The 25671-nt window shown below is 56.6% G+C and overlaps 3 protein-coding genes across 3 annotated transcripts; 2 read left to right on the plus strand and 1 right to left on the minus strand.

Annotated features, from left to right (window-relative positions):
* Positions 1-211: 211 nt before the first annotated feature.
* Positions 212-9280, plus strand: okr (DNA repair and recombination protein RAD54-like okr). The gene is made up of 14 exons (XM_037214477.1): positions 212-441; positions 988-1167; positions 1692-1891; positions 2367-2436; positions 2704-2898; positions 3418-3636; positions 4039-4179; positions 4567-4703; positions 5060-5220; positions 5976-6123; positions 6580-6778; positions 7284-7490; positions 7901-8061; positions 8389-9280. Exons 1-14 carry the CDS (start codon positions 439-441, stop codon positions 8591-8593), a joined length of 2226 nt encoding a protein of 741 aa, XP_037070372.1. The 5' UTR covers positions 212-438; the 3' UTR covers positions 8594-9280.
* Positions 9281-9998: 718 nt separating this feature from the next.
* Positions 9999-22504, plus strand: LOC119091897 (PAN2-PAN3 deadenylation complex subunit pan3). Its single transcript, XM_037214809.1, has 13 exons — positions 9999-10117; positions 11470-11550; positions 12953-13192; positions 13484-13742; positions 14150-14302; positions 14665-14781; positions 15130-15291; positions 15880-15999; positions 16351-16448; positions 18032-18174; positions 18671-18868; positions 19363-19525; positions 21126-22504. Exons 2-13 carry the CDS (start codon positions 11479-11481, stop codon positions 21252-21254), a joined length of 1854 nt encoding a protein of 617 aa, XP_037070704.1. The 5' UTR covers positions 9999-10117; positions 11470-11478; the 3' UTR covers positions 21255-22504.
* Positions 22505-24771: 2267 nt separating this feature from the next.
* LOC119092472 (microfibril-associated glycoprotein 4-like) lies at positions 24772-25671 on the minus strand. Its single transcript, XM_037215434.1, has one exon. The coding sequence runs from the start codon at positions 25669-25671 to the stop codon at positions 24772-24774; it is 900 nt and encodes a 299-aa protein (XP_037071329.1).

The following is a 25671-nucleotide window of genomic DNA, read 5'->3' on the forward strand; positions in this document are numbered from 1 at the left end:
AATAGATTTTACTTTTAAAAGTGCCATATTGTTAGAAGTAATAATACAGCACAAAATATACATTTTGCAGCACATGTTATGTCTTCTATCACTAATTAGCTGGCTATCAGCTTTTGCAAGGCTCTCATAGCCGCCAGATCAATTACTTGCGTTGTGTCTTTGGTTGGCGCGCCATTTAACTTGGCGCACATGCAGCCATCCTGCTGTAAACACAAGAGTCACGCGCAAAATAGTGGAGGGCTGCTACCTGGGGAGCTGCGTGGATGTCAGCAGCAAATAATAGGGGGAGACCAGCCATCTTGTGGCCTTTAAGAAGCAACCTCTGTTCCCATGAAACTCAGCTGGCGCGTATCAAGAATGAATTGCGAGGAGATTGAGCCATCTGGCATCCAGTAAGATCGGCTAAGATTTGCTGTATACCTGTTACCTCTATGAACCATGGTGAGTTATTATTTCCCTAGGGGATGATCCCCTTGCCTGCCAACATTTACACTACTGTACCTTCTATACCTCCTTAAAACAGTCAAAACTCTTGGGATAACTTTTGCTTATCATGCAGAAGTGTTTACTATGAATACCTGCATGCATAACTAACCACTGATATTGATGCACTGATGGAGGTTAGCAACAGTCTTGGAATTTGCACACAGAAAATAAATAAAATTGGTCCCAAATGTGTATTCAGCTAGATAGCAGCATTAAAGAGTGGCATACCAACAAACAGCATTAGTGTAAATCTAGCATGGGTTGAATTGCTGTTGGTATAAGTTGAATGAGATTCATTTTTGCCACACCATCACTGATTTCAGCAGCACCTAGTTGTTAGTAAACAGATCCTTTCACTTGTGCAATGGTACACTGCCAGTGCACTTGTGTATTATTTTGCAATGCACCAGCCATGATGTGCATTATCTGAAGTTCACATGCTACGTAGCCTGCATCGCTTACAGCTTTTAAGTCCCCTGGTTCCTTCCTGTCTTCCCACAGCGCAAGAGCCTGGCACCCAGCCAGTTCTCGGCACTGAAGCGACACGCCGAGGATGACCGCAGCGCCGCCTCCAGCAAGAGGCAGCTGCCGCCGCAGCCGGCCGATGACGTGGTCCGCTCGCCCCTGCGGCCCATCAACATGGGCCTGGGTAGCCCGCGGGCGGGACCGATGTCAGACTATGTGAGCCATCCTGAGTCGTGTCTGGACTGCCAAATGCAGCAGCGGACGAAGTCGTGGTGGAATCCTAGGTGGTGTGTTTCTCCAACCTGTAGGCTGTGCAGTCATGTTAAAAGTTGCACTAAGTAGCCATTTTATATAATGAATACTTATAATCATTAAAGGTGGCCTTTGTTTCCTGGATTGAAGTAATGCTTCACTGTCCATTCAGTAGTTATTTTTCGGCATTATTAAATACTACCTATATGCTTCTTTTGTGAGATATTGCTGCGATTCCACCTCGCACAAACACCACTATTTTTCTTCCTAGGCCTCCTTTCTTCTTGATCGCTGATCATCACTTTGTTACTCTGCACATTTCTTTAGGAGCCTAGGTCAGCCAATGCACCATGAATGTCTGCAGTCATGTCTTGCATCGGTAGAAGCGCACCTCTTTGTTTACCCCCGCTGCTCACACACCCTGCACTCGTGAACCTGACCGTCGTACCGGCCTTCCCGGCGGAGCTGACTCTCCGCTCGGCCGCCAGGAGGCGCAGCTGCGCCGTATCCTCTCGCGGCCGTTCAAGATCCCGATCCCGAGCTACCAGGGCGTGCGGCTGGCGGACCGGCGCCTGGGCGTGCGGCGGGCGGGCGCGCGTCAGCCGCTGCACGATCCGGACGAGCCCGGCGCGCTCGTGCTCTTCACGCCGCCGCCGCTCAGCCAGCACGACCGGCTGGCGGCCCAGCCGTGAGTCCGGCGGCGTGGGGAGGGGGGAGGGACGGGAGGGCCACGGGAGGTGGAAGGTGGTACGCGAGCTGAACTGTGGGGGGTGCGGGAGGGGGGGGGGACTGAACTAGATCTGGATGGGTGGTCTGTTTAGGAACCGATCGGAGCAGCTGGGCTCGTTTTTGTCTGCTGTAGGCGGTCACGTAAGTAGCGAGGCAAGACACCGACCGATTAATTATGTTGGTCGAGGTTAGACGAGTTTTCGTTCCGTGCTGCGAGCATTGCGCATTTCTGTAGAAGTGCTTCACAATTAAGCAGTCATCACTGCAGTGACTAGAGGTGGTATGAACAGGCTCGTTCCCCTAAGCGGTGCTATATGACTGCGCAGCCGAAGCGCCCATGAACCTCAAAAATAAACTAAGCAACTCCCTGAGCACATATCGCCAGTGCATGAGCACCTCAGTGACTCCAGCCGTGGTGCCCGGTGGTGCTTCAGGGACAAGCAGCCCGTGCACGTGGTGGTCGACCCGAAGCTGAGCGCGGTGCTCCGGCCCCATCAGCGCGAGGTGAGGCGCGCCCGGTCACGTGCCGTCCGTTGTGTCCGCTGGGGTGACCGCCGCTCTGGCTTTGACTGACCAGCGGCCGCGCGTGGTGTGTTCGCTGTGTGGACGCGCTATGGGTGATCTGGTCCTGGGCTGCAGTGGCGTGCAACCCGTTTTCAGGAGTATACGTGAAATTTCTGACCCGCTGCCCTCTGATCACACCGGCGAACATTAGGCCTGCTTCTCGCTCTGACCTCTCGCCGGTCGCTGACCTCCGCCGTCCTCGGCCAGGGTGTGAAGTTCATGTACGACTGCGTGACGGGCCGCCGGATCGAGGGCAGCTTCGGCTGCATCATGGGCGACGAGATGGGCCTGGGCAAGACGCTGCAGTGCATTACCCTGATGTGGACGCTGCTGCGCCAGAGCCCCGACTGCCGGCCCGAGATCGACCGTTGTATCGTGGTGACGCCCAGCAGTCTGGTCAAGGTCAGCACTGGGTCAGACTCAGAGTGCGGTTAGGGGATGAGGCAGAATAGACAGACTGCTGGTCTGACAGGCGTGTCAGAACCGGTATGTGAGGTCTGTATCGATATCAATGCTTGGGTGCGCTTCATGGCACAGGTCAAACTCAGCATTATATATTTACCAAACCGTGTGGTGATAAGCGTCCGGCGAATGCGCTTCTGAAGGCTTATGGATAGCGCGTCTAGTGCGAGGTTTTGATCCGAGCTGGAACAACGTCCGTGTACATTGCTGGGAAGCGCTTCGTGATATGGTACTATTTTGCTCGTTTGTCGGCAGAGTAAGTTCGCAGAGAATCTGGTTGATTGCAGTGGGCTTGCCTTACAGTTAAGTCCAGTTTATTGAGCCACGCGACTTTCGGTGAAGCTGTGAACCTCACCGGCCCGTACTGACCTGTCAAGGACCGACATCTGCGCGTGTAATCTAACCTATCCTAACCCACCACCTCTTGTCCCTCTCTAACGCCGCCCCGCCCGCCGCCAGAACTGGTACAACGAGATCGGCAAGTGGCTGTCGGGTCGCGTCTCGCCTCTGGCCATGGACGGCGGCGGCCGGGCCGAGGTGGTGCGCCAACTGGAGGGGTTCATGACGGCGCGCGGCCGCCGCCCTGCCAACCCCATCCTCATCATCTCGTACGAGACGTTCCGTATTCACGCGCCGCTGCTGCACCGCGGCGAGATCGGGCTCGTGCTCTGCGACGAGGTCAGTGAGAGGAGGCGACGGCCGCGATCGCCGGGTGTGGTCACGTGGGCACAGGTGTTCTCCCGAGGCGAATGCCATCCGTGTGCCGTCACACTGCGTTGAGCTTCAGCATATGCCGTTGTGCGGGTGTTCTGGACAGTGGCCTGCCGTATTTTAGTGGCAAACGCCTCAAACTGTATGCAATCCGTGGTATGACATAAGTATTCAAACTACATGTTCAAATCCATGTTGCTGCGGCTATTCTAACGCACCTTGTCCTAACGTTGGTGGCCGCGTTATTAAAAGGCAACAGAACCTTGCAGGACAAATCTCACTGTCGTGGCAACCCAGTCAGCGTTCCACGGACCTGCGTGTTATCCCGTGTGGCCAGGGGCACGCCATGCTGACCTCCGCACTGGGCAGGGTCACCGCCTGAAGAACCACGAGAACCAGACATACTCCGCTCTTATGAGCCTGAACTGTCGGCGGCGCGTGCTGCTGTCCGGCACACCCATCCAGAACGACCTGCTCGAGTACTTCAGCCTCGTGCACTTCGTCAACGAGGTGCGGCCGCGTGGGGACACCTCGGGCCGGGCTGTTCCCACTGGGGGTAGGGGTCATTGAAATCCTGCCGAGTACCGGCTCAGAGCTGCTGGCGTGCTGGTGAGAAGTGCCGGGCTGATAATACCGATCTGGAGGCAGTCGGTGCATGTCGTGCGTTATTTTGAGGTTTAACGGCAGGCCATCGGTAGTCTACTGTTCGGAGATTGACATTGTGCGTTAGATGTGCGTTAGAACATTTGCTTCCCATAACGCGCTACGAACGTGCATGGGGGCGCCGCGCCGTGCACATGCGTGCGTGTGCGCCTCCTGACCTCTGCCTCCTCATGTCGCCCTTGTGTCGATGCCTGCCGGCTCAGAGGCGCCCTCGACCTTCGGCTCTGCCCTCAGGGCATCCTGGGCACGGCGTCCGAGTTCAAGCGCAAATTTGAGACGCCCATCCTGCGGGGACGCGACGCCGACGCCACCGACGACGAGCACAAGCGGGGCAACGAGCGGCTGCAGGAGCTGCTGGCCCTCGTCAACAGGTGGGCACGGCGGGAGGGAGCGTCTCGTGGGATTCGGACGGGTGGGGCACGACGAGAGGGGTGTCTCGTAGGATCCGGACGGGTGGGACACGGCGGGAGGGGCGTCTCGGAGGGTCCGGACGGGTGGGGAGAATGAGGACGGGTGGGACACGCTTAGCTAGCGACAGCTGTCAGGTGGAAGTCAGTGCCAAGTGAAACGGAGAGAGAAATGTGCTTAGTAGGTGAATGGTGATGGCAAACGGCGTTTGTTCAGTGGCAGTGGCTCCGACGCAGCACCAGCCGGGCGTCTCGTGTGCGGTAGCTGCAGCCCCTGTCGTCCATTACCAGTTCTCCCGTGACGCGGCCCACCTGCTCAGGTGCATCATCCGGCGCACGGCGGCCATCCTCTCCAAGTACCTGCCGGTCAAGGTGGAGCTGGTGGTCTCCTGTCGGCTGACTGCCTGTCAGCTGGCCATGTACGACGCCTTCATCCAGTCGGACGCGGTGCGGCGCAGCCTGCAGGCCGACCGCGCCAAGGGTGGGTGTCGTGCGTGCCGCCGGGCCTCAGCGACCGCGCCAAGCGTGAGTGTCGCGTACGCTGCCTAGCCTCAGCGACCGCGCCAAGGGTGGGTGTCGCGCGCGCCGCCGGGCCTCAGCGACCGCGCCAAGGATGGGTGTCGCGCGCGCCGCCTGGTCTCAGCGACCGTGCCAAGGGTGGGTGTCGCGCGCGCCGCCTGGTCTCAGCGACCGTGCCAAGGGTAGGTACCGCGCGCGCCGCCTAGCCTCAGCGCCCGCGCCAAGGGTGGGTGTCGCGCGCGCCGCCTGGTCTCAGCGACCGTGCCAAGGGTGGGTGTCGCGCGCGCCGCCTGGTCTCAGCGACCGTGCCAAGTGTGGGTGCCGCGCGCGCCGCCGGGCCTCAGCGGCGGACGGCCGAGCTGAAGAGACGGGGCAGGGCTGGAGGCTCAGCGGCTCTGCGTGGAGGTGGAGGGGGGGGGGGAGCAATCTGAGTGGAACTTTCAGGAATGCTCATACTTGCCTTGGACTGTTTTGTCTTGTGATGTCGTTGTCCAACATTTATGGTGACTGTGAGGGTGAATACCCAGCCAGTGTGTGTCTCCCCACAATACACTTGTCCCCATTACCTGTCATTAGTGTCAGATCTGTCACCCGTTCACCCAGGGGCACACTCCAGTCGAAACAGTCTACAAGCATGCTCGTAGGCGTCCTTCATGTTGCGTTCCTCATGTCCATCGCCTGCGAAATAGTATTGATTTGTCCCCCGCCCCGTGTCAGGTGCCAAGTCAACCCAGTCGGCGCTCTCGGCCATCACCAGCCTGAAGAAGCTCTGCAACCACCCGGACCTGATCCATGAGAAGCTCTCGGACCCGGCCGGCGGCCTCCGAGACCTGCTGCAGTTCTTCCCGGCCGGACACACCACCAAGTGAGTCAGTCGGCAGAGAGGGAGATAACACAGGAGGTAAGGGGGGGGGGGGTGGGGTATTGCGGGTGCAGGGAACATGCTGTTACGAACTGGTGCGGTGGTGGGTGCTGTTGGTCGCAGGATTGTCACACGCTGGGCTGTACTAGGGCGCTTTGAGGCCAACATCCAGAATATTGTATCCTGACAGAGCATCAGATTTCACTATGAGAAGCAAATGAACTCATCGCAGCTGTCTTGGCGGGCAGAGGGAGGCATCGCATGCCAACGCCGCATGACCGCGTCAATGTGGAATAAAACCCGTGTTCCTCACCACTGTGTGGTATTCCTCGCGAGTTAGAGGGAAAAGCCAGCAGCGAACAGACAACACAAGAGGCTGCATGTCATCAAGCTGGCGTGGCGGCCACCTGCAGCCCGTCTCTGGCCAGTCGGTAACTGTCTCTCCGACCGTGTCTCCAGACGCGTGCGCCCCGACCTGTCGGGCAAGGTGTCCGTGCTGGACTACCTGCTGGCCCTGGTGAAGACGCAGACGACGGACAAGGTGGTGCTCGTCTCCAACTACACCCAGACTCTGGACCTGTTCGAGAGCCTGTGCCAGATGCGCGGCTACTGCTCCGTCAGGCTCGACGGCAGCATGACCATCAAGAAGCGGGCCAAGGTGGGGCCGTGGCTGGGCGAGAGCCAATCAGCCGACACCCGGGAGTTGCGGTCACTTGAAGGTGCTTTGTTGCCGTTTGTATCACGGGTAGTTTCGTGTGGAGTGCGGTTAGCTGCTGCATGCCGTCGTGTGCATCTCTGTCACATGTGAGATGAAAATGGCATGGCAATGCCGCTGCTACTTCCGCTGTGCTGCTGCCAGGTATTTGAAGTTCTCATGTGAATAATGTTCTTAGCGGTGCAGTGCCATGCCTCTGCTTCAGTTGGGGTGTAACATAGCGATTTATTCCACTAAGGTGATCTTATGTTTAAACCACAGTCTTCTTTATTTCGGACGTAGTAGCTCCTGATGAAACAAGTGCAATGGTTTTAAGCACTATTGCCGTGCCATCGGAACGCTTACACATTGCAAAATATTGACGTCTTGTTTCCTGTGAACTTCACTGCTTGCCGCGCGAATAGAACCCTGTCGTGTAACCAACAAGACCCATGGTGCCCGCGGGCAGATCGTGGACCGGTTCAACGACCCGAGCTCGCCTGAGTTCATCTTCATGCTGAGCAGCAAGGCGGGCGGATGTGGCCTGAACCTGATCGGCGCCAACCGGCTGGTCATGTTCGACCCGGACTGGAACCCGGCCAACGACGACCAGGCGATGGCGCGGGTGTGGCGCGACGGCCAGAAGAAGCCCTGCTTCATCTACCGCCTGCTCGCCGTCAGTGTCGAGCTGGGGCCGGCAGGGCCGACGGGGGGAGGAGCGCAGGAGCTCTGGGAACTGGTCGTCGGATGTCGCGGACGGTGGCTATCCGTTAATAGGCTGTTAAATTAACCTTATCAAATGTATCATTGTAGAACACTCAAGCCTACACGGGAGCGGATCTGTATAATGGGGGTTCCGGTTAGGCATTTTATGCAGCTTCGTTGTCGCTATTTCTCTTTGAGGTACCCTTAGTGACACTGTTGGACTGGGCAGTCCTATCCCAGCAAATGTGCTTTGCCTAAGCTTATGCAACTAAACCGTCTCCGCCATATCCCGACTTGCGCGTGGCGCGTTGAATCACTTTCGTCTAACCCACAAATACTCAGTCCTGAAGCACGCACGCTTTGCTGGCTCTGTCATCCCAGGCGGGCACCATCGAGGAGAAGATGTTCCAGCGGCAGACGCACAAGAAGGCGCTCAGCTCGTGCGTGGTGGACAACGAGGAGGACGTGCAGCGGCTGTTCAGCGTCGCCGAGCTCAAGGAGCTCTTCAAGCGAGAGGACACAATCTGCGACACGCACGACAGGTGAGAGGCGCGCCCGCGCTGATGCCTGTCTGGCGCGCCACGGCTCGGGGATTCGGGTCATGACAAGAAGTACCTAGCGTACAATGTGAGTACTTGGCGACTCACGCATGTTATCACGGCTATGACATTGCTGACACCCTTTATGTCAGAATTAAGGCGCTCGGGCTCGAATCCGGTTACAATTAAGCTCAAGATGCTTGAAAGCTCGGTGCTTAGTCTTCGCTAGTGCCTGCAGTCGCACCGCAGCTATCCCAAAGTAACTCAATTCGTCGAAAAGACAACGTCGTGTGCATTCCACCCGGTGATACGTGCCGTTGGCGCCGGCAGGCTGAAGTGCGCGCGCTGCGTGAACGGCGTGCAGTTCCGCGGGCCTCCCGAGGACGCCACGTGCAACTCGGACCTGTCGCAGTGGCACCACGCGGCCGCGGCCGGCCGCCGCCACGTGCCCGACCCGCTGCTGCGCGCCGCTTGGGACGCCGGTGTGCACTTCGTGTTCCACCAGCGCAGCCACGAGCAGCTGGTCACGCCCTGACCGGGCCGGCACGGGACGGGGTCGGCCAGCGGGACCGGAGCTGGGGCCGTGTCCGGTGCTGGGCTCGTGACCTGGAGGGTGACCACGTCAGATGGCGCCGATGGGGCTGCGACCGGTGCGACGGCGGTGACACGGTGCCTCGGCGATTGGGCCGGCGTGGGCCTCACAGCTCGCCAAGAATTTCTTTTGGTGACTTTGTTATGTAAAGACATGTGGTCCGGGGCGACCACAGTACCCCTCAGCCTGTACCGCGGCAGTTGTGGTCATGACCCCGGACTGTGTTGGTCGGCTCAGAGATCCTGTTCCCGTGATCATGTTGACGGAGACTGCGCTAGTGGTGATGCTGCCACCTATGGGTCGGTGCGACTCAGGGCGGCTTGGTATTGCCAGGAGGGTATTATGGTGGGCGTGCCTTGCGGCGCACGGTGCCCCACGCAGTTGAGTATTCCAACGTCTCATCGCCGACGCGACAAGCAGCATTAATGGACGGGCATGATGTCGAGATAAACGGCATGAGCTCTCTGCTGTGCACAGGTGTTGTGCCGTTTGCGTCCTTGTTTCAGCAGTTATTGCGCTTATGCGCTTTGCACTTTCCGATGTGGATGAGCATTTTGTGAGCGATCTCTGTACCTTCAGAAGGGTTGGATCTTCCCGCATGGTCTGGATACACCGTGATAATAAATAAATGTAAGCAAAGTAACGCTGTTTCTAACGAAAATAGGCCCCACGGATGGGTACAGACAGGCATCCGATATCCGAATACAAGGTGTACCGGCGAAAAAAAAATTGGTTCCGTAAGTGCCGTGCGGACGTGAGCAGCTTGAAAATACGCAGTCATGTTGCAGCAGGGGGAAATGTAGCAGTTGCGGATACGCGTGGTCTGCGTCCGTCATAAAATACGCGCTAAAACAACAGAATGTTGGTTACAACAGATTGAATGGTATACTATGGCAAAGTGCATGCATTTACGGTACCTATATTATTAAAAGTATTGTTGAAAGGAACTGTTTGAACAAAATACACGCGCACATTCGGAGGATTTCAGGGCGTAAGCATTTTGATAGACTTGTCCTTCGGTGCTGCCGTACATGCGTAGGATTTGTATTAAAATTGGCATAGCCTTTCACAAGAAACGAGTGCAATGTTGTGAAGTAGCCCTAGCGGATTGTTGTGCATTACAAAATAAAATATGCTTTGGAAACGTATGTAAGCTTTAAATAGATAGGTTACGCTATAAAAACAAAATAAATAAGTGATGAATTATCTGTGTGAACAAATAGGTCTTTTTGTTTTCATTATATGTTGAAAATTACATTCCTTGACCTAGTTCTTGAATGAGGCGCAGGTTTCGTCCAAGGTACTTATTAAAAACCTGTTTATCATTTGAAAAGCTTTGTGACTGGATTGGTGCAAGCAGAACGGGCTGGAGGAAAGGGGAGGGAGAAAACGGAGTATCGCTAGTGTAGGCGAGGCCTGCAGGGCCTTTTAAACACTTAGCATCATTATTTGTGGTACGGCATTCAGGTAAGTCACGTCTGCAGCCTAGGTCGTTAAATAACCATGGATGTAATTGGGTGTGTAGGCGTCAAATGTGTGCCTGGGTATGCGCATTTATACCCGAATGTTGCCTTGCTACTTCCCAGATATTATGAAAACATGCCACCACCTAATGGTAATGAGCTAATACAGGTTTTGGCCATACAGTGGTGCTATATCATGAGGTCTTGAACAGAATTCAAGTTGAGGGCCTCACTGTCTATGATGAATTTGTGTTGTGTGACAGATGCTCTGGGTAATTGTCAGTCAAGAAAGGCTGGGCTGAAACAGTTGAGGCATGTGTGATGTTTTAGATAAGAAATGGTTGATGTATTAACAATCATTTATAATTGCTGATCTTCCAGTATTTTTCTTACCAATTTGTGAAGGTGATAAAAAAGTCTTAGCTAAACTTTCAAATTGATATGTGTTATGCACTAACTTCAGTCCCTTTCTGAAGCCAGTGTGAGAACTATGGCAAACATGTTGATGAGGTGTTAGGGTAGACTGGACTGACTGACTTTTAAGGGTTGACTGCTCCTATTATGATGGACAACTGCCCAGTTTTGGGCAGATATTTTTGGCCTTTCCCTAAAAACATTATTTGTCATCAGATTTGGTAATTTTGTGTGATCTTAAGAGTTTTTATGTCATGAAACATGTCATAATGCCTTCAATAGTTAAACTGTATATTTCTACTCCAAAATGTCACCCAAGTGGAAGTTGTGCATCATCTCTGCCCTATGAAAATGCCATTAAAATCTGCCATGTTTTGCAGACTGGCCCTGTAGCATGTCAGATAGTCATGTGAGGACATTCTGTTGTTGATAGTTACTTGCATGTATGGTTGGAATACCATGGTTCCAGGGCTCCAGCTATTACTGTGGTGTATGGCAGTTGTTGAGGGTGCCTAGCACCAGGCAAGTGGCGGTTGCTCGATAGAGCTAGCCTTGACAAGGTGGCGAGTGGTTGGGGCACCACATGTTTGGATGCTGGAGATGTTATATTATTGCTTTGTTGTTATTACCAAATATTGGGCAAATACTCATGGTATACCTGACTTAGTGTTTGGTTGGGCTATGAGGGCGGACAATACTATATTTGGCGACAAATAGTGACCCACGTGGCCGACGCCATGGACAGCCTGTGTGCCCTGCCACCATTTTTTATGGCCCCCCGGCTGTCCTCAGATCCTGTGGACCCAATGGTTCAGGGAGTTCCTGATCATTCCTGAAATACAGGATGCCACATGTTTTGTTTAACAAGTGAGCTAGCTTATTGTGTATTGTTTCCTATGCAGTTCTATGACATCATTTCATGAGCTGTCATGATTTTCTCAGACACTCATCATGGATCCAGTGTTTGTTCCATTTTCAAGTTCAGGGCTTCCTCAAGGGTCCAAGCTATCTACTTACCTGACAGTAAGTGTCAAAGTTAGATGTGTCTTTGTTTTTTTTTGCATATTTTTATAGATAAAATACATTTGTCTGTCCAAAAACAATGACCATATTACATTGAGAAGTAGCGAGGTGCAAGATGTTTTAGTTTTATAAGGTGTGTCAAGGATGTGTGTGTTATAGCAACATTTCTTTGACAAACCAATTATGGAAACCTATGTTTAACATATCTAATGCAAGCTTTGCCAACTAAATCCATACCTTTTGCTATCTGTTTTAATACTGACCAGTTCAGTTGGTTTCTTGGTTTGCCTATCACAGACCATCACTAAACTGGCCTTAGTGCACTGACTGAACAGTTCCTCATGCATGCCCATCATACTTTCCAACATACAGCTAAGCATCACATATTTAGCAACCTGCTGGCCTAGTACTCAAGCTGAGGGGCTGGTACATGCCTGTGTGAGTGGTGTCAAGCTGAGGGGCTGGTACCTGCTTGTGTGGGTAGTGTCAAGCTGAGGGGCTGGTCCCTGCTTGTGTGGGTGGTGTCAAGCTGAGGGACTTGTGCCTGCTTGTGTGGGTGGTGTCAACCTGAGGGGCTGGTGCCTGCTTGTGTGGGTAGTGTCAAGTTGAGGGGCTGGTGCCTGCTTGTGGAGGGGGTGTCAAACTGAGGGCTGCTCCCTGCTTGTGTAGGCATTGTCAAGCTGAGGAGCTGCTGCCTGCTTGTGTGGGTGGTGTCAAGCTGAGGGGCTGGTGCCTGCTTGTGTGGGTAGTGTCAAGCTGAGGGGCTGGGTCCCTGCTTGTGGAGGGGGTGTCAAACTGAGGGCTGCTCCCTGCTTGTGTAGGCAGTGTCAAGCTGAGGGGCTGGTGCCTGCTTGTGTGGGTGGTGTCAAGCTGAGGGGCTGGTACCCGCTTGTGTGGGTGGTGTCAAGCTGAGGGGCTGGTGCCTGCTTGTGTGGGTGGTGTCAAGCTGAGGGGCTGGTACCCACTTGTGTGGGTAGTGTCAAGCTGAGGGGCTGGTGCCTGCTTGTGTGGGTGGTGTCAAGCTGAGGGGCTGGTACCTGCTTGTGTGGGTAGTGTCAAGTTGTGGGGCTGGTGCCTGCTTGTGGAGGGGGTGTCAAACTGAGGGCTGCTCCCTGCTTGTGTGGGTGGTGTCAAGCTGAGGGGCTGGTGCCCGCTTGTGTGGGTAGTGTCAAGCTGAGGGGCTGGTGCCTGCTTGTGTGGGTGGTGTCAAGCTGAGGAGCTGCTGCCTGCTTGTGTGGGTGGTGTCAAGCTGAGGGGCTGGTGCCTGCTTGTGCAGGCAGTGTCAAGCTGAGGAGCTGCTGCCTGCTTGTGCGAGTGATGTGTGATGCAGCACAGCTGCTATGTGTTTGTGTGGACTACCCTTAGTGTTCCGGGAGGTCCTCTGACCTCTACCGCGCCGCAGAACCGCCGCGGCGCCGAACCATCTGAGCTGAGTGGTAACCTGGCGAGCCTGAACCTGGAGCCGGCGCTGGGCCGGCCGGCCGGCGGCGGCCTGCCCCACTCGGCCTCCACGCCGTCGTTCGCCACCTTCAGCCCGGGCCGGACGTTTGCCACGCGCCGCGTCCCGCCCCCAGATGGCACGCCACCTGACCCGCCCAAGGCAGGAGACGAGGCTGGAGCGGACGCCGCGCCACTATTCGAGGTGGGCGGGCATGAAATGCTGCGTGGCTATGTGGGGTAAAGGTTTGGGAGGGGGGGGGGGGAGGGTATTAGATTGTCCAGCTCTCGTGGTGAAGTGGGGGCAAATATTTAAACACAGCTGGGACACTGCCTCTTGTTGAAGGCGCCATGTATGCAAGGGAATCGTTTCCTACATTGAGTTTAGTCATGATCTACCGGAGCGTGCATCCGGGCTTCGTCACGTAATGAGCCGCCCCATCCTCCGGTCCCTGCGCCACTCCCTGCTCACCGTCCGTCGTCCCTGCGGCGGCAGGAGCACGTGGGCGGCACCACCTACTACTACACGGCGGAGGAGGCGGCGGCGCAGAAGTCTGCCGAGCCGCCCACGGTCACGCCGCCGTACACCGCCTACCTGACGCCGCCGCCGCACGTGACGAGCGGCCGCGCCGCCGCCGCCCTGGCCGGGGCCGCGCGCGCCCCGGCCGGCTTCTTCGTCGGCGACCAGCTGCGCGAGCAGATCCTCAAGCAGCAGAGCCTGGTGCTGGTGCACCCCAACCCGCAGGCGTACCCAGGTGTGCGCGTGCGCTGCCGGCCGCCCCGGCCGGACAACGTCGTCTGCGGCCGGTGTCTCGGTGCTGTCGAGCACCGTGGTTGGCCGCTGTGTTTCATTGATGAGTGTGTTCGGAGCCATCAACAATGGTATGGATAGAGGAGTCTGTGTTGGGTCGTTTGTGTGGGCCTGTGGGTGTGAGCCTGCGGAATGTCCGCGCATCTAAACGTGCGCAGTATTGACGTTATACCAGTGCATGGGGCTGTATACAGGGGGACATGTTCTCCAGACCAGCTATATGTGACTAAGTAAGCTGTGGCTGCTTTATGTAGTCTCGCCACACCACGCCACCCCACCGGGGATGCGGCAGCGCTGGGCGTGTGCGCCCATCGCCAGCCCACTAACCCGCGTCCGCCGCGTCTGCCGCAGAGCTGCCGACTGAGCTGGATAGTTACCACGAGTTGTGCCCGCTGGAGGCGCCCGGTCAGCCGCTCAAGTCGTCCCTCTTTGGCTGCGTCACCACCTGCTACAAGGCCACCAACGTCAAGACGGGCCAGTGCTGCTGCTTGCGCCGTATGCACGGTACGTGTGCGGGGCTGCCGAGGGCGGGCGGCTGCTCGCGCCGGGCCTCAGATCGGAGGAGCGGGTGCGGCTCGGGAGTCTAGGACTGGTGCTGCCGCGGGGTCGGGTGCGGGGCGTGGCCCCATACACAGATTTGGTATTGACGTTTCAGGTGTCCGCAGTGGTTTGTTGGGCACCTGGCCTTTGGGTTGAGCCTGGAGGTCATCTTCCGGCTTATCGGTGCGTGGCATCGTTTTGTAATTGTTATTTGGGGTTAGAAACAACAGTCACTGGCTTCTGCCTGCCCCACTGTCGGTTGGTCATGCTCGGCCTGTTGACCCTGACCTGACCTGACCTGACCTGGCGTCCCTGTCGTTGTGCAGGGCTCCGGTTGACCGGCACCAAGTGCTTGCAGGCAGTGGGAATGTGGCGCAAAATCAACCACAGCAGCCTGGTGACTCTGCGCGAGTTCTTCACTACCAAGGCATTTGGCGACAACTGTGAGTGTGTGGGGAGGGGATGGGTCGTCGTTGGTTAGGTACTAGCGACGCGTTGGTGCGCCCTTGAACGCACTAAGTTTCATCAACGTTTCATTTGTCGGCGTTCTGTTCAGTCATGGGATAGACTGGCAGGGCGCCGCTTTCGTCAGTCGTGTCACATCGATGTAGCTTCGATCATTCCTGGTCGTTTACAGTGAATCATCATACGAGCACCGTGTCAATCACCTGTGTAGTTACGTTATCATATACCTGCAAGCAGAAATGCAAAGTCATGGCTGATGGGGATCCTCAGAGTGGTTTCTGCTGGGAGATTTGTATTGTTTCACAAGTCCCGTCTGGCTCCGGCAGCGGTCGTGATGGTGTACGACTACTACCCGGGCGCGGAGACGCTGATGGCGCGCCACTTCAGCCAGCCGCCGCAGCTGAACGGGTTCGCCGACCCGTTCCAGGACCCGAGCATACCGCGGCCGTACAGCGCCCAGAAGAACGCCGTGCTCCGACAGAAGAGCGGTCAGTGGCGGACCTCCGCGGCGGCTGGGCTGGCGCTAGCGTTCCGTTCGGGTGGCATAGAAATACCCAGCATGCCCTCACTGGGGTATCATTCGTCTCGTTTCGAATTCGCTGCGCAGGTCGTGTTGTTTGCGTGACCATGTAATCCACGTTTCTGACTGTGTCGGATGCTGTGGTCCGTTTCTGACTGTAACCGATGCTGTGGTCCGTTTCTGGCTGTGACCGATGTCGTGGTCCGTTTCTGACCGTGACCGATGCTGTGGTCCGTTTCTGGCTGTGACGGATGCTGTGGTTCGTTTCTGACTGTGACCGATGCTGTGGTCCGTTTCTGACTGTGACCGATGCTGTGGTCAGTTTCTGGCTGTGACCGATGTCATGGTCCGTTTCTGGCTGTGACGGATGCTGTGGTCCGTTTCTGACCGTGACCGATGCTGTGGTCCGTTTCTGACTGACCGTTGCTGTGGTCCGTTTCTGAATATGATCGATGCTGTGGTCCGTTTCTGGCTGTGACCGATGCTGTGGTCCGTTTCTGACTGGCCGATGCTGTGGTCCGTTTCTGAATGTGACCGATGCTGTGGTCCGTTTCAGCGCTGATGCCGGAGCCGCTAATCTGGGGCTACATCATCCAGCTGACGGGCGTGCTGCGCCAGATCCACTCGGCCGGGCTCGCCTGTCGTGTGCTCGATCCCACCAAGATCCTGATCACAGGTGCGACAGGTGGCCGCAGACGTCACGTCCGCCACGTCCCCGGCCAGGGAGTCGCTCGTGACGGCCGAGTCACGAGCGGCACGGCCTCGCGTACGGGCTGTCGCGTTGATGGCAAAAGCAACAGCGAGTCGTTGCCACTTCAGCACAGGTTCCTCAAAGTCCAGACCGATGTTTTAACCGCAGTAGGCTTCCTCGTGGTGCCACGTGTGTGCCATTTCTACCTCTACCGGGCCTGACCTGTTCAGCGCGTCCCCATTAGTCCCCCAGCCGAGCTGCCGCTGTCCCTGTCTGTCGGCGTGCCGGCATCATCGCACAGCGTGGCCGGCTGATCAGTCTGACGCGCCCCCGCAGGTCAGGACCGGCTGCACGTGAACGGCTGCGGCGTGCTGGACGTGCTGACGTTCGACAATGGCGCCGCCAACCCGCTGGCCGTGGCTCAAGTGTACCAGGTGGGAGCTGGCGATGGTGTAGCCTGGGCTGCGGCCTCTGCCGGCGCCGCGTCCGACGCTGCCCATCAGCAGCTGTATATTATCTGTCCTCCATCCACCTCCTCTCATCATTCCAACACGGCTTCCGCCCCCGCCACTCCACGAAGGTTGCCTTCACCGCCCCTTCGACCGCATCCTATCCGCAAATGACCGATAATCACTATATCACTGCTCTGTCGCCTAGGTCTCAGCAAGCATTTCGATGCGATGGATCACTCAAAACCCCTTTTGCAGAGTGCGCGCCCATGGTATTGCACCTCTTGATTTCCTGTCTAGTTTCGTTATCACACCCAAAGCGTCATTCTTAATGACCGCTCGGGCACCACGAAAATCTCCTCTTAACTTCCAAACAGCATAGGGTGTATTCCAGGGATCCGCGTCGGGCCCAGTCCTCTTGAGCGTATTCGCGAATGATCCTTTTTTGCTCAGGACGCTGCGGTGGTCCAGTACGCAGACGATACCCAGATTTTGGTTAGTGGTCCCAGATCTCAGTCACATAACACTATCGCTCATTTGGATCAAGTCTTGACTTCATTTGACAATTGGCTCAGATTCAACAGCCTTAAAGTCAACGCTGATAAGGGAAGCAAAAACTCTCGCACTTGTCTTTGATCGGAGTCTCAGTTGGAATTCAAACGTTTCGTGTGTCAGTAACCGTTGTTTTGGTATCTTAGCTGGTCTATCACCTTCTGAAACACAGCCTGCCTGCAAGGGTCCTGACCGCCCTGGTGAACACCTTGGTTTTGCCACAGGCCCGTTAGTGTATATCAGTATACGGCAGCGTCTCACAGCTCAATATGGCCAGGATTCAAAAAGTGTTAAATTTTGCTGCGAAACTCATTTTTCGGTCGCAACAAATCGATCCTGTGTCTGAGCTACATCGGAGGCATGGCTGGCTCTCCGCTGCAGATCTGGGTAGATATCACACGACCTCACTCACCCACAATTTAATTTGGTGGGGGGGGGGGGGGGCGAGCCAGACTCACTTGCACGTATGCTCCGCACTGTGAGTGAAATACACGGTCTACTTACGAGACAGAACAGTCCCCTGTTAATGCCTCGTTCGCGTGCTGAGATGGGAAAAAAGACGTATTTTCTATTCGCGCACCAAAGATGCACAACGGACCTCCGGACTATTTTCGACCTTTCCCGATGGTGTTTTCCCCAAGTAATTTGAAGAGACATCTCGTGGGACATTTGAGGATGTCACGACCTGTTTATGCGGCGAAGTCTTGTCTGCTTTGCATTTGTATGTGTCTCAGCGCATTCATTTTTGTATGATTGTCTTTGTTTTAATGACCTGTTACCGTCCATTTATCTGCTGACGATGGGTTGCAGTAGAAGTTCGGAGTTAATTCGGAATTGCCCAAATCCATGTCAATCATTCAATCAATCAGTTTATATCAGGGCGTTGGTGTGTCGTGTGTGTGTGGGGGGGGGGGGGGGGGGGAGTAGACGCGGTGTGACGTAGAGGTTGGGGCATTGATGTCTGGACCTTGAAGTCAGCGGCACCCAGTCTGACCTGCGCCGATGCCGTCCCGCAGCAGGAGGACTTGGTTGGCCTGGGCAAGCTGCTGCTGGCGCTCTCCTGCAACTCGGTGCTGGCCGTGCAGCGGGACAACTTCAACACCAGCATCAGCATCGTGGAGCGCCACTACTCGGCCGACCTCAAGGCTGTCATCATGAGGTGAGACCAGCAAGGACGGGGACCCGTGACGCGACGCTGAGGCCATTGCTGTTGCATAGTTTTGTGCGCAGCGTTTGCCTCCGGCGTCCACAACGGCATCCAGGGTCTTGCTCTCCCTTGTCGCTGACTGCTGCCTCTGCCTGTGCCGGTCTTCAATGCTCACCTCCTCCCTGCAGCAGCTAGCGGTCTCCATCTGTGCCTGTCTGAAGCGCCTGTCTGGGCATCTCTGTTTCCTGTTGCCGTCAGTTTATATTTTTTCGTCGTTGCCTTTGCTTCCTCACGTCTGTTTCTGTTTCCGTCTCCGTCCGCCGCCTCCCATTGCTGGCATTTTCGCTGCCTCCGTCTGTCCCCGTCTCATCCTCCTGTCTGTTTGTGTATCCGTTCCGGTTCTCCGCATGCACATCCGCTCTCTCTGTCTCTCCCCCTATCTGTGCCTCGGTCTCCTGCCCCGAGATGCATGCGTCCGTCTCCAGCCCCGTCTCCGCTCTGCCGGCAGTCTGCTGCTGTCGCCGTCGTCTGGCCGCCAGCGCAGCATCAACGACGTGATGCCGATGATCGGCGCCCGGTTCTACACGCAGCTGGACTCGTCCCACCAGCTGGCTGAGCGGCTCGAGGACGAACTGGGCCGTGAGGTGCAGAACGGTCGCCTCTTCCGGCTGCTCGCCAAGCTGTCGGCCATCACCGAGCGGCCCGAGTGAGTCGCGCCGGATGGAGGCGGGGGCGCTCGGGGGACTGGTAGGAGGGGCGGAGAGTGTGCGGCGCAGTGAGGGCGGGTGGGTGCTGTGTTGGGTGTCACCGAGAAACCGACGAGGCTGCTGGAAGGCAGGGGTTGCTGATAGGTGACAGTGAGTGGCAGGAGTATCTCGTGAGAGGCCAGCCTGAGTGCTGAGTGAGATGTCCTGCCTGGCCAGCCAGCCGGGCCTGTCTGGTCACGGATGAGCAGGGCCACCTGACGGGAGCGGCTGCGACCATTGACAGTACGGCGGAGTCCCGGCCACGGATGGTTCAGGTGAAGTGGTTAGCGCCTCCGGAGGCCGGTGACGGGCTGCGATGGCGCGGTGCCGCCGTAGTATATGTGCACAGAAGTGGCCTCTAGACTTACGCCCACCTCTGTCTCCGGACTGGGCCCGGCCGTCCGTCGGGGAGCCGGACGAGCCCTGAGCTAGCACGCGCCCGCTGCGCCCCCAGGCTGAACCTGGAAGTCGCCTGGGCGGAGACGGGCGACCGCTACATGCTGAAGCTGTTCCGGGACTACGTGTTCCACGCCGTCACAGAGGATGGCCGGCCGTTCCTGGACATGGCGCACGTGGTGCAGTGTCTTAACAAGCTGGACGCCGGCTCGGCGGACAAGGTCAGGGCAGGGGCCGAGGCGCGGGGGCGGGATCGCAGCAGCGTCGGCAGCGGCCCCGGGTGAAGTGCGGGCGACAGCAGGTCGGCGTGGGTCGGAGATGAAGTGTGCAGTGGGCAAGGCCATGTTCTGGTGGGCTGTCGGTGGGGCGGCTCAGGCTGATACGTCAAGGTTCGATCTCCAAGGCCTATTGAGAGCTGCGTAACGTGGCTCCTTTTGCTGAGATCAAATTCGGAGTAATTAGAGAAGGGTCCAGTCAGGCAAAGCTGGTGGTGGATGTCAGGAGAAATCGTAGTGGTAAATCAGCGGCGGCGTAATGCTGGTGAAATGTTACAGTCCTTGATAGTCGTAACGGTGCGTGCACTTGTAGGTTTGGTCGACGAAAACATATGTTGAAGATCAGCTATTTTTCCCCGTTCGCTGCATGCGTTTTATCTTGCACGATATATGTGCAGGAACGGCGATTTTCACGTGTATGCCCGAGTCGTTTTCGTGACTTGATGCCTGTTTCCCCGTATGTACCCGTGCATACCCGCTTATGGGTACATCAACTAGTTTTTTAAAGCATTTGCCATGTGTCTAAACTTTGCCAAATTGTGTACAGCCTTAATGGTAAAAAGATGAAGGGAACGAGTAGGGCATACTGATGTGAGTCTGTGCCAGTTACCAGATGCCACCCAAAGTCGCATTCTACGGCCGAATGCCTACGCTGGTGCCACTTACCCAGGCATGTAATGAGAGTTGGGGCTACCTGGATCGATCTTTGTGCGATAACCTCTATGGAAAGGACCAATGTACCCCTCAAGGGAAATATGGACTTAAATACTCCATATTCATTTTTGGTTCGTATCGTTGGACAGCCTGGTTCTTGGGTGTGCTAGCCCGTGTCGTTTTTATGCCTTCTTTCTGGTTAGATTTCCAATGCAGTCACTGGACATTTTGGGCGGAGCCTAAATAGACTCGCCGCTCCATGGGCGGGGTCTAAATGGACTCGCCGGTCCATGGGCGGAGTCTAAATGGACTCGCCGGTCCATGGGCGGAGTCTAAATGGACTCGCCGCTCCATGGGCGGAGTCTAAATGGACTCGCTGCTCCATGGGCGGAGTCTAAATGGACTCGCCGCTCCATGGGCGGAGTATAAATGGACTCGCCGCTTCATTACTATTGCCTTTACCTTTTGGGATGCCGGCTTTTTATACTTGTTTTAGGTCCCATTTACCAATCCTGCTGGCTGTGTCAAGCCTGTATAGCGTTGTTGCGAGTATATTTGCTCAGCTGGCCGAACTCAGGGCAGTTCGTGTCGTGGCTTTTGCTGCTTGTATGTGCAAGGCACACATGGTTGCATCGTGCAACTGATTAATTTCAACGCAATTCGTGTTTTTAAGGAACATGCCGGGCTCAATCGAGATCCCTGGAGTGAGCGAAAATCGGCATTTCTCTGGTAGCCGTCGTTATGTAGTGTGCAATAGTTTCTAGCCTTTTTTGTTTGGCTGCCTATCGCATGGCCTTTTACGCTAGCTGTTGAGAGGCCATCGCGCGCGGGCAGCTGTCTGGCGGGCCAGCAGTGCTCGTCCGCCCGGCCACTGACGCTTCTGTCCGCCCAGATTTGTCTGATGTCGCGCGACATGCAGAACGTGCTGGTCACCACCTTCTCGGAGCTGAAGCAGTGCTTCGAGCGCTCCTTCCACGAGATCTTCGAGGCGGCGCTGGCCAAGGAGTCGCCTGCCTCCTAGCGGCCGACGGTGGAGACTGGTGCGGCATCTGGCGGCCGCCCCCTCTCACTCTGTTCTCTGCCCTGCCGGCCGGACTCGGCGCCGCCGCCCCTGCCTGTGCTCGGCCCAGCGCAGCGGCTGCGCTCGTGGGCAGCGCGGCCCTCGAGCTCAGACTGCCGGGGCAGGACGCCTGTGGCGCGATGATGTCGGAGCCGGCGAGGCGCCTCGCCCAGTGATGGGAGCGAGATGTGAAGGCAGTCGGCCGATTTCTGCCGAGCCGGATCTCCGCCGCAGTTCTGTTGTCTTACCGCGCCGCTCCACTACCGCCACCTTTTCCCCCACAGTCCCACCGTGGCTGCCCTGTCTCCAGTCGGGCTGGGTTTGTCTGGCCCTCGTCCCCGGTCGCCGGCCTGTCTCGGTGGCCTGTCCCTTGCGTCCCCTGGCAGCCGCCCTTCGGGACGAGGTCCCCCCGTTCGTGCCGACCCTCCCCCGCGCGTGACCCCGCGACCTGCCGCCATGTCGGTCCGGTCCGACCAGCTCCCCCGGCCCCTCTCTGAATGTGATACACTTGCGGCGCGGCTGCCCGCCGGCGGACGTGGCTCTGGCAGCCGGGTGGTTGGCGTGTGGCGCCCACCGTCGAATCGGTCCCGCACGGCTGGCGTGAGCCGTGCGCCCCTGGCGGGAGTCGGAGCGATACGCGGCAGCAGTGCGCTCGCCCGTGTCGGTGTTTTAGTCGCCCGCCATGGCAGCGACAGGTTCGTGTCGTCGACAGCGCGGGTGTTTTATCGTCGGAGTACAAATAGGGTGTTTGGTTGTTGCGCGCGCCGTCTGGTGGTCGGCGCGGCGAGTGCGCCACGTTTTGAGCTGTGTTAGCGGGCTGCTATATGTAATTGTGCATTCTGATGGGGCGATTGTTTGTGATGGCGTGCTCGCGCGGCGCGTATGAATTCCGTGGGGTGGGGTGTTGTATGCCCGTAACGGTGGGCGCTATGTTTTCGTCTCGCTTTTAAATGGAGGCGTGCTGGTTGAAAGGACTCGCGCTGTCGGTTCAAAACTTTTGTCTAAGCCCTGCTGTGATTCATCTCATCGTTACGTTCTTTTAGATGCGTTTGAATGCCAGTCATGCATCATATTGACGCTGTTAAAGGTGGCCGAGCGGCGTCGCCTGCTTGTGTTGATTCCCAGAGGTGTGGTAGGATGTGTAAAACACCAAAATGGCCAACTGTAAAAATGATTAACATGTCAAAGTAACACAAAAACACAATAAAATTGTCAAAGTTACACGGTATTTGCTGCGGGCTGTGGGCAGGTTTATGCCTCCCCAGAATTCTGAGGGTTTGTAGAGGCAACAGTGGCAACAGAGGCAACAATCGATAATGTACAAATCGTGAGTGGTTATAATTTTTTTTCAATACACCCATCCGAGACTTTTAGCTAGTGTCACAACCCTGTTTGTTTTTATTTCAGTACTTCCGGTGAGTAATTCACATTTCTACGGCCATCACGTCCGCACTGCTAAGATTCGAGATGCACGTTCCTCATGGTCAGACCAAACGCACTATGTCAAACTACCCGTCGCCTTTCATGTAACGACCCTCTTGCCAGACGTTGCACGCGTGTGAGAAGGAGCGGGTACGGCGCCCACCAGCCCGGCCGGTGCATCCACGCCACGTACGTCGGCACGTTCGTGGAGCTCCCACCGGACGGCCGTGGACATCGATGACTGTTTATGTTCACGGACACACTCGACGCACTACGCTCGAAGGGTACGTGATTCTCACGGGCATCTTATGTCTTGCTGCATCAAGTAATGTGTTATGGCAAAACACCGACAAGTTATGCGACTTACCATACATCCTCAAATCTCAAGAACATTGTGTGTTTTCCATGCTCACATTGATACATAAGCAAAAATTTCGGGCCGCGTGGGAGACATGTGTCGAGTCGCTTGTAGGTCACTTATGCCAGATGTTACTTCGAGGTACTTCAGACACATCATGACCTTGGATGCCGTATCCTGGTGGTGACGCTGTTTCACGGGTGCCTTGTTTAGATTTGGAACGATGGCGTTCTCGCCTTCATTGCCAGTTTGCACACACGTGGTAGCACACAACACCTAAGAGGCTCTTTTTGTGCGGCCCAAGTATTGCAACCTTCGGATGCGTCTTCGTGCTATTAAGATAGGGGAATTCGTGTATCATTCTTTTCCCCATGGGTCTAGCGGACGCCTCTCCTGGCAAGCGACAAAGCGACCACTCAGCGCAAAACAGTGGAACAGGTCGCAAGACCGAACACAAGACGGTGGAACAGGTCGCAAGCCCGGGCACAAGACAGTGGAACAGGTCGCAAGACCGGGCACAAGACAGTGGAACAGGTCGCAAGACCGAACACAAGACAGTGGAACAGGTCGCAAGCCCGGGCACAAGACAGTGGAACAGGTCGCAAGACCGAACACAAGACAGTGGAACAGGTTGCAAGCCCGGGCAAAAGACAGTGGAACAGGTCGCAAGACTGGGCACAAGACAGTGGAACAGGTCGCAAGACCGGGCACAAGACAGTGGAACAGGTCGCAAGACCGGGCACAAGACAGTGGAACGGGCCGCAAGACCGGACACAAGACAGTGGAACAGGTCGCAAGACCGGGCACAAGACAGTGGGACAGGTCGCAAGACCGGACACAAGACAGTGGAACGGGCCGCAAGACCGGACACAAGACAGTGGAACAGGTCGCAAGACCGGGCACAAGACAGTGGGACAGGTCGCAAGACCGGACACAAGACAGTGGGACGGGTCGCAAGACCGGGCACAAGACAGTGGGACAGGTCGCAAGACCGAACACAAGACAGTGGGACAGGTCGCGACACTGCAGTGGTCCGGCGGATGTCTTCTGCCAACGGTCACGCGTCTTCAGCTGTTACCACGACACCGCTCGTGCTGGACAAATATGCCGACTGGTGCACAGTTGCACACAGCACAGTGCACACCACCGAATCAGACACGTCGCCTGCCGGATACCCCACCCTCTATGGTCCGGACAAGGCGCTGGTGACAGCACGTTCTCTGTGGCCGCGCCGCTGCCCGAACCTCCCCTGTGGGGGGTGTTGGGAGGCCGTGGAGGGGCGTACATGCAGTAAGTGGTGGGTGTGGGAGAGGTCGAACTGACGCGGTGCTGGTGCGATGAGCCGCGGGATCCCCCGACGGTGCGACTTGCAAGCTAGAAGAGTACTCCTAGTTTTGGTAATGCTCTTCGCGATTCGTCTTGTCTTACTTCACCGTTTTCCGACACGCTTCTTTGACTGGCATCATCATCATCATCGTCATCATCATCATCATCATCATCGTCATCGTCATGTTCGTCGTCGTCGTCGTCATCATCATCATGAGGCTTCGCTCCCATGGGTATTAAATTTCACATGGACTGTTTGCGATGCAGGTGATATAGCTGATGTACGAGGGACATGGTCGAACCCCGCCTCTTCTGTGCCCCCGACTCTAATTTATGTTGGCCAGGGGATCGCGCTTCACGCCGCTCTCGGGCTCAGAAAAAAACAGGACCTTCGAAGGGTCTGATCTTCATCACAGAGCCTTCCAGGACGATGTCCTTGTTACCAACGACCCAGTGACTGTGCACTTCCCCAGCCTTGGCATCCCGTATCCCGTTCAGGTTTGTCTGCCCATCGTCCTCGGCGGTCCACCAGCCACCGTTGTGGCATCCAAATGCTTTGTCGAAGTGGCATGTCTGGAACATCTCGTGCTGCTGTTTAGACAGGCCGTTGCCGGCGTTCCCGGAGTATTTTCCGATCGACATCCTGTAGCCTGGACCAGAAACCGAGAAGTCGTCGTAGTCGGCGTGTTGGTGCTCACCGCCCGACCAGATGGTCGCGCGCAGAATTTGCCTGCGTCGCATGGTGAGCGCCTCGATGGTGCGAAGTCCGAGCCAGTACGAATGCATCGGCTCGCCGAAACCCGCCTCGTACGCTTTGAACCCACGCTCGAAGTTGACCACGCTGCTGTTCCAGCGCCGCTGCAGTACCGTCCAGCTTGTGCCGTCTCCGTGCATCTCACAGTAGACCCGCACGTGGGCGTCCGCCCCGTCCGGTGAGATCTTGTAGACACCGCTGGTGTCGAACCCAGCGGCTCTGAGAGTCGCGCAGTCGTGCGGCAGGCCGCAGCCGCCGTCCTCCTTTGGCCAGCAGAAGAGCTCAGGGTCGGCCGGACCGGCGCGCTCGAAGAAGATCAGGTCGTTGTTGCCGGCGGGTGTTGGCTGCGGTTGTCGCAGCTGGGCCAGCGAGCAGTCCACCTCGCCCGTGTCGAGCGGCTGGGCGGCGGCGGCCTGGCAGCGGGGGTGGGCCAGGCAGACGTGGCTGCACAGACAGGGCGAAGGGAGCGTGATGCGCCGGTACACGGCTTCGGGAGCCGGCGGCCAGGACACCGGCAT

Source organism: Pollicipes pollicipes, unplaced genomic scaffold (genome assembly GCF_011947565.3).
Source record: "Pollicipes pollicipes isolate AB1234 unplaced genomic scaffold, Ppol_2.1 Scaffold_3447;HRSCAF=4054_pilon_pilon_pilon, whole genome shotgun sequence".
Classification (NCBI taxonomy): domain Eukaryota; kingdom Metazoa; phylum Arthropoda; class Thecostraca; order Pollicipedomorpha; family Pollicipedidae; genus Pollicipes; species Pollicipes pollicipes.

Excerpts from the sequence above, each read along its gene's own strand:
- LOC119091897 (XM_037214809.1), top strand. The coding sequence starts at position 11,479 with ATGGATCCAGTGTTTGTTCCATTTTCAAGTTCAGGGCTTCCTCAAGGG. Across the intron at positions 18,175-18,670 it reads CTCAAGGCTGTCATCATGAG|TCTGCTGCTGTCGCCGTCGT; the intron begins GTGAGACCAGCA and ends CTCTGCCGGCAG. Across the intron at positions 18,869-19,362 it reads GCCATCACCGAGCGGCCCGA|GCTGAACCTGGAAGTCGCCT; the intron begins GTGAGTCGCGCC and ends CTGCGCCCCCAG.
- okr (XM_037214477.1), top strand. Across the intron at positions 3,637-4,038 it reads GGCTCGTGCTCTGCGACGAG|GGTCACCGCCTGAAGAACCA; the intron begins GTCAGTGAGAGG and ends CGCACTGGGCAG. Across the intron at positions 5,221-5,975 it reads GCAGGCCGACCGCGCCAAGG|GTGCCAAGTCAACCCAGTCG; the intron begins GTGGGTGTCGTG and ends GCCCCGTGTCAG.
- LOC119092472 (XM_037215434.1), bottom strand. The coding sequence starts at position 25,671 with ATGCCGGTGTCCTGGCCGCCGGCTCCCGAAGCCGTGTACCGGCGCATC.